This window comes from Dendronephthya gigantea, unplaced genomic scaffold, assembly GCF_004324835.1.
Source record: "Dendronephthya gigantea isolate DGI-Jeju-01 unplaced genomic scaffold, DenGig_1.0 000094F, whole genome shotgun sequence".
Lineage (NCBI taxonomy): Eukaryota > Metazoa > Cnidaria > Anthozoa > Malacalcyonacea > Nephtheidae > Dendronephthya > Dendronephthya gigantea.
This window is the reverse complement of record NW_021163104.1, coordinates 1,084,714-1,091,200: the sequence shown is the minus strand read 5'-3', so window position 1 is coordinate 1,091,200 and position 6,487 is coordinate 1,084,714. Positions and strand designations below refer to the sequence as shown.

The 6,487-nt window shown below is 36.0% G+C and overlaps 1 protein-coding gene across 1 annotated transcript; it reads right to left on the bottom strand.

Annotated features, from left to right (window-relative positions):
- Positions 1-293: 293 nt before the first annotated feature.
- Positions 294-6,487, bottom strand: LOC114533758. The gene is made up of 9 exons (XM_028555351.1): positions 6,203-6,487; positions 2,810-2,966; positions 2,510-2,545; positions 2,070-2,111; positions 1,330-1,377; positions 898-993; positions 762-809; positions 571-624; positions 294-352 (listed from the first exon to the last, which is right to left on the bottom strand). The coding sequence occupies exons 1-9, from the start codon at positions 6,269-6,271 to the stop codon at positions 294-296; spliced, it is 609 nt and encodes a 202-aa protein (XP_028411152.1). The 5' UTR covers positions 6,272-6,487.

Sequence of the window (6,487 nt, the reverse complement as noted above, 5' to 3'; positions counted from 1 at the left end):
AGAATATAGTTGCGTGCCTAAATAAATTTTACATGAAGTATGGTATAATAACTGATGCGTTTAACTTTTGTATTCATACACAGATTTGCAAAATTTATAAGTAAGTCGCTCCCCATCAACCTTCTGCAGGATATTTTTACTGTAGTAATACCTGAGAGCTCTGCTCAACTTGTCATAAGTCATATTTTTCTCTTCTTTTGTATCCCCAGAGTCTAGCAACCGAATGATGATCATTCAACTTGAAGATTCCTTCAGGGTGATTCTTCCATTCAATGTATCTGCTGTTGAATTTCTTACAGCCGAGTAAACTTTGTAAAAATTCCCACAAATACTTGGCAATGGAATTTTGAAACTACGCATACCAATAAAGGAAAAATATGTATTAGTCAATTAGATCTATCAATGATACGAGTCATAACCGTAGCAGCAAACTGTAAACTTCACCCGACGTAAGTAGCCATGACGTACAACGGCATTGATCAGGCTGCCGATGATGGTTTGAAATTTGAATAGTTGAATTTAGAACTAAAAAGCTCAATGTCAAACTGAGTCGTATTAAGTGCAGGTTACCTGTGGCTTCTTCCGACTCTTCAGCATTGTCTGTTATGTTGTCGACCTGCAGACCTAAATTAGAAATATGAATCTCAGAATTAAGGCATAATCGATGACAAACTATCAATTTTAGATTATTATCAGTATCATATCACAGGAAAGAGTGTGACAAGTGCTTTTTCAAACAAACGAAAAGTAAATATACTCACGGTTCACTCGTTTCTGTTTGGTTTTGGAACGCTTTCTTGGGGTTCGAGCTGAACAAATTGGCAAAATTATTGTTGTGGAAACTATTCAATGTTTAGACCTTTCAATGACTTTTCAATAAATTCAAAATGAACAAACCTTTATTTTCTTCTATCTCAGCTTCAATTCCAGAGTCATAATTCAACAAATCCATCTCAAGTGACGATGGATCAGAGTTGGGAATTACTCCAAAATCTAAAAAGGTAACTAAAATGTTCACATGCATGCCTTCGCGATATACAACTACAGTTACTGCAGTTAGAAACAAACAAATTGTTCCTAGTGCCCAGAGTTCTATCTACCCTTCCAGACGTGAAAAACATCCTGGGTACTAGGCTTGTACGAACGCAGCAATCGGCGAGATTTGCACTTCATTGCAAATTTTGCAACGGTCAAAAAGGTCATGATGCAAAAAAGTCGACGCTTAATGGACAATGGCTCTTAATGTCTTGAATTCTAATACTATATTCTTATATACTATTAATTCTAACACTATATTATTGTATTATTCACCAATACGCTATGAATTACCTGGGAGATGCATAAAATTTATCTCATCTTCTTCACTTATTAAGCGGTCTGTTTAAATGGAAAAACACAAAGTCATTCTATGAATAAAACGAGGAGTTCGGCCAATTTAGGAGTATTCAAAAACTGAATATTAAGACGTTTTCAGGACCGTAACTAAAAGCTTAATTGGGGGGGGGGTATATTCATATATTAAAGCTATTTTTAAAGCTGGCAGTCCCTTTATAGTGTGTAAACATAAATATAAATATAGATGCAACCCCTCCCCCAATCTAGCAGTCCAGCTTCCCTGGACATCATCTTCAAGTCACATGCATCAAAACTTCGAAAGGAGACAGTAAGGGGCTGTTTACATGTGCCCGGTTACCCGAGATTCAACGAAGCGTGAGAGGACTTTGAGGTATGAAATAAGTCTTTATGACACCAAACAAGCACATACTATTGTTGCGGTGATTATACGACTGCCAGGATCATGTTATCTGCTCATTTCAATACCTCAAAATCATCTCACGCTTTGCTGAACCTCGGGTAACCGGACTCATGTAAAGAGCCCCTAAGAAAAAATGACCCAATCTACCATCATAGCTAATATGCCAGAACATGGGTACTTTTCGCATGTTTCTGCTGGGCATGCTGAATTGCGCGCGGAGACAATCAATTTTCCATTGCCTTTTTTAAATCAGTTTGGCAGTTTTAACTATAACCAGAACAGTTTGTAAAATGGAATGAGTTAAATATTTTACCTCCATTAGTTTGAACATCTACAACTTGATCAAACCGAGTATCTACAACAGAATATCAGTGTGATATGGCTTAGATGTCGAAGAACTAAACTGTCGCCTATTTGTTTTAAACTCAATATAGCCTTGTTTTCTATGTCTTACAGATATTCTGATTTTCTTAAGTTATTTTGTCTCGACAACAACTCGCAATTTTGCACTTAAAACTATACCCTTCATACCCTTTCGAAAAAAGCTACTCAAACATCAAATCATCATTAATCAGAAATTGGAATATTCGAATAATAATTTTCGTCTCAACAAAACGACTTAGTAACAAGTTTTCTCTTTAATTTCTATACTCTTCTTTCTAATATTAATGAGAAATATATTAGGGCAAAAATAGAAATATAATCCTCATGAAGTGAGGCCAATGCGTGCAGGAATAGTCAAACAAAGGGTACCTTCAAATGGACCATATTGTGATTCTTGTTCAGGGGCTAAAGAAAGTAAAACGAAATAAGATTTTAAAGAATTTCATCAATATGCTCTCTCTCTGGAGCTACTTGGCACCCTTGATTTTAACGAACGGTCGTGACCATCCATTTTAAACCTGACACGCTAAAACACGATTGTTTCAGAATGCGGCAACTTTTGTCAAACGTTTATTTGAAAATTATTCAACGCCACGTTAATTGTACGTTTCTCAAATCCAGGTTTAATTGAAGTAAACTTAATTGTTCATAGAGATAGAATGCTCTTACCTTCAATGTCGCCATATCCTTGGGTATGAAGAACATCTTGAATAGTCTCCAGAGTTACAGTGCTGGCGACAATTGGAGCTGCACTTGGTGTTAACTCATTGTCTGTTGACATTTCTTTTTTCACTGCTTTCAGTATCTTTGCATCAAAATCATCTTCCTATATCAAGGGTAGAATACGGCATTCATTATATTTATTATGTAGTGTTGAGTTTGACGTGGCGTGAATATTGCTATGTGCGTGCCAACATGCATATCAAGTAATGTTCTTTATTACTTGCCAGACACTGTAGTTCTAAAACGCTAGCCTTGTAGTTCTAGAACGTCGTGCACGTTACACTATGGTGAAACTGATGAAAGTCCATACAACAGAAACTAACAGGTTTTCACACCATTTTCTTTGAAATATCGCACAGATATGCATATATTAAAATAACTACAAAGAACCAAAATGACTGATAAAGTTACGAATCTCTAATTCCTTATGACTTGCTATATTCTAAATAAGACATATATATCCCCCTATTTAGCCAACGTTTTATGAACGTCTCCAAAAAGACTTGCTGCATGATAAAATTAGCCATTCAAATCAGTGTCGTTTTCAGCAAATAAAGACATTCTTTGTTTTGTTAGGTGGGGTATTACTCAATATTCATTCTTATATTCCGGAAACCCGATACTTAAAACTGATTATTGTTTCAGCGGCGGCACTTCCTCAATACGAGGAACTGAAGACGGCAGAACAAGGCGGGGTACCTCACAAATGCAAAAACAACTCCTTTCAAACCAGCAGCGGAAAAAAATACAGGAAGATAGTCTATACTGATTCCTGTTAATACGTCGACGCGTATTTAGATTTAAGACCCTGAAATTTAATCTAGGGTTTTGTTTTGCAGTTAGTTTCGTGAGGTAGATTTTCACTGTCACACACTGAAAATCATTTTTGCCTTTAATTGTCACCATGGTAATTGCATCCTTTTTCAAAAATAAATCACCGTACACTTGGAGGTGGTCGACAGCTGAAACCAAACAAATATGCCCACGCTATTGATCATTGAGCTTTGTTTGCGACGAGTATGAAAATAATCATTTCACCTTACCTAACTTCGGACTGATATTACATAATATTACATAATATTATTTAGTAAATATATATTAAGATAATTGCAACTCGGCTTACCCGAGCTTTTTTGCTAAAACATTCAACTTGACCTTGAGGGAATTCTTGGAATTCATAACGACATATTGATTCAATTACGCACACTTGTCAGTTTATAATGCGAAAATTTCAGACTCTGGACGTTCTAAACATGCAGTATCGTCTGTATCGCAGTTGTTAAATGTTATCTTCTGATATTTGCGATCAAGTGGCTTCATACCCAAGTAAAGGCAATCACGGCCCACGAGCTGCATCCATCTCAGGTCACCACAGGAAAAATGTATTTTACATTTTTACAATGCGATTTTTTACATTCACTCAAAATATTTACAATCATGCCGCGAGCGAAATTGTTATAAGTGTTATTTATATTATAGATATTTATACAAAGCAAAGTTGAGCTTGTCTGCTACAAATTAATTGCGCGCCAGTTAGATAAGGGAATTAAGGATATTGGTTTTTCATTTGCTGGCAGTTCAGAGCTCATCACGAAGACGACTCAAGTAAACACACAGGAACTGATATTTTCTAAATTCAGATATATCCGATTTCATATCATGCCGTGAACTCAGCGTTGATGTGATATTGAGCATCGAATGACGATAAGGAATATCAGCCACGCGCTGGTACTCGTTTAAAGGTGTTAGGACATGTCCTGACGTGCTGTATAGAGCCTAATAAATACCATCAATACTGCCATGTAATTACGACTGGTATATATATGATTATGAAACTAATGTTGAAGGGAGCTATACTTAGTCCACAATTTGTAAACGATCACACGCAATCGAGATTTTAGACCAAACAATCGTCGCTGAAACAACTGCCGGGAATACGATGTTTTAAAGCAATTGATATCAGGCGCCAGTGGGGTTAAATTAGGGCATTAAGGGTTTGTGAGTACTTCTCTGCGTTTTCTTGTTACAGTTACTAGCTTCACAAAATAACAAGATGAAACACTAAACGAAGCTAATCTATCTTACTAACTTCGCGTTTTGCTATTCGTCGTCTCTGTCAATGGTTGATTTACACTTATACAGCATACTGATATATATATACACCCACGCACGCACTAGACACATCACGTTCGATACAACGTTGGCAATACTGTTTGTACTTTGTATCCTGCCATTGTGACCATGTATTTCAAAGTGAAAGAAACAGTGCTTTGATATATATATATAGTTATATTCATAAAAAAACATATATTGTATCAATTGCATTAGATTTCGCATTAGATGGAACGTTTACTGTACATTCATTTAGCAATATCAACATAAACAAAGCTATTGGCTGATACGCCTGACTTACCTAATCCGAAAATCAATAAAACTACGCATTTTAATATGTATCATGGATTCATCGTCAACAGGTTATAACAATTACCCGAAAAATATTCCTAGCAAAATTTAATTCTGATTTTATTTTTTAAATATTATGCATACAAGGCTAAGAATTAGGATATTTCGATCATAATGATGATCGGATGATTGATCGGATCATTATTATTTTATATCATCTTTCATAATCGGTCGATAGAAAACTATGCTGTTGGATGAAATTTTGGTGCGAAAGATAGCCTCGGTTTTATGTTAGTCGGCGTGACTTGATTCAGCTGAAGGTCACGCGATAAATACCATCAGTATCGCCTGCCGAAGCTATACCGAAGCCCAGACAAAGAGGTTTGTAATGCTAGCGTCCAATGCGGAACGAGTGATAACGTACCGCTACTATAATGTGAATATCTAAATTGATTATACAAAGCAAAACAAAAAATTTCAATTATATAATAATTTTGAAGCCATCTACATGCCGTAGATTTGTTAAACCACTTAATCACAGGGATAATTTAATCTCAACTTCGCCCCCTGCTGTCTCTAATGTAATAGAAATATTTTGTTGACATTTAAAACCCAGTCTGAAAGCTTTGCTGATTTTGTTGAATTTTAACACAGAAACTAACCATGTGCCTGTATGTAATGCGTTATAATGAACACTGTTCTATATAAATTCAGTCAAAACTGGATCATCGTGTAAATAGATGCGTCTATATGCGGTGTCGACATTTATAAACAAAAAGGGCAATTCCCAAACGTCATATTACAACATAATAGCAACACTGCAACACCAGAACCCCGCAGTTGAAGGTAAATTGAAAAGATCGAACTTGGACTCAGACAAAAATACTCGAAGATGGTGGAGCAACTTTCGATAGGTCATAATATAATTTGGCTTACCTGATAATTCATTTGACTAACATAAGTGAAATAAGATGGCATCAGACCGGCCTGTCCAGACATATCCATTCAAACAAACTTTCAACATTCACCTCACTGAGCTCAGTGCTTTAAAAATGCACAAATTCGATGTTGCAGGCTTTGGAACAGTCGAAGGAACACAGCAAATCAACGCTGAGTGAGGATGAGTAATTTTCGCTTGATCTTTCGTACTAAATCAAAATACTCATACTAACACAATGTCAGTCATTTCGCAGTATGGGTGCAGCAGTTGATTTGTATAAA

What these genes read in the sequence shown, in the direction of transcription:
- LOC114533758 (XM_028555351.1), bottom strand. Translation starts at nt 6,271, where the DNA reads ATGGATATGTCTGGACAGGCCGGTCTGATGCCATCTTATTTCACTTAT. An exon ending in AGGATATGGCGACATTGAAG is followed by an intron (nt 2,546 to 2,809) that starts GTAAGAGCATTC and finishes TACTTTCTTTAG; the next exon opens with CCCCTGAACAAGAATCACAA. An exon ending in ACAATATGGTCCATTTGAAG is followed by an intron (nt 2,112 to 2,509) that starts GTACCCTTTGTT and finishes ATTCTGTTGTAG; the next exon opens with ATACTCGGTTTGATCAAGTT.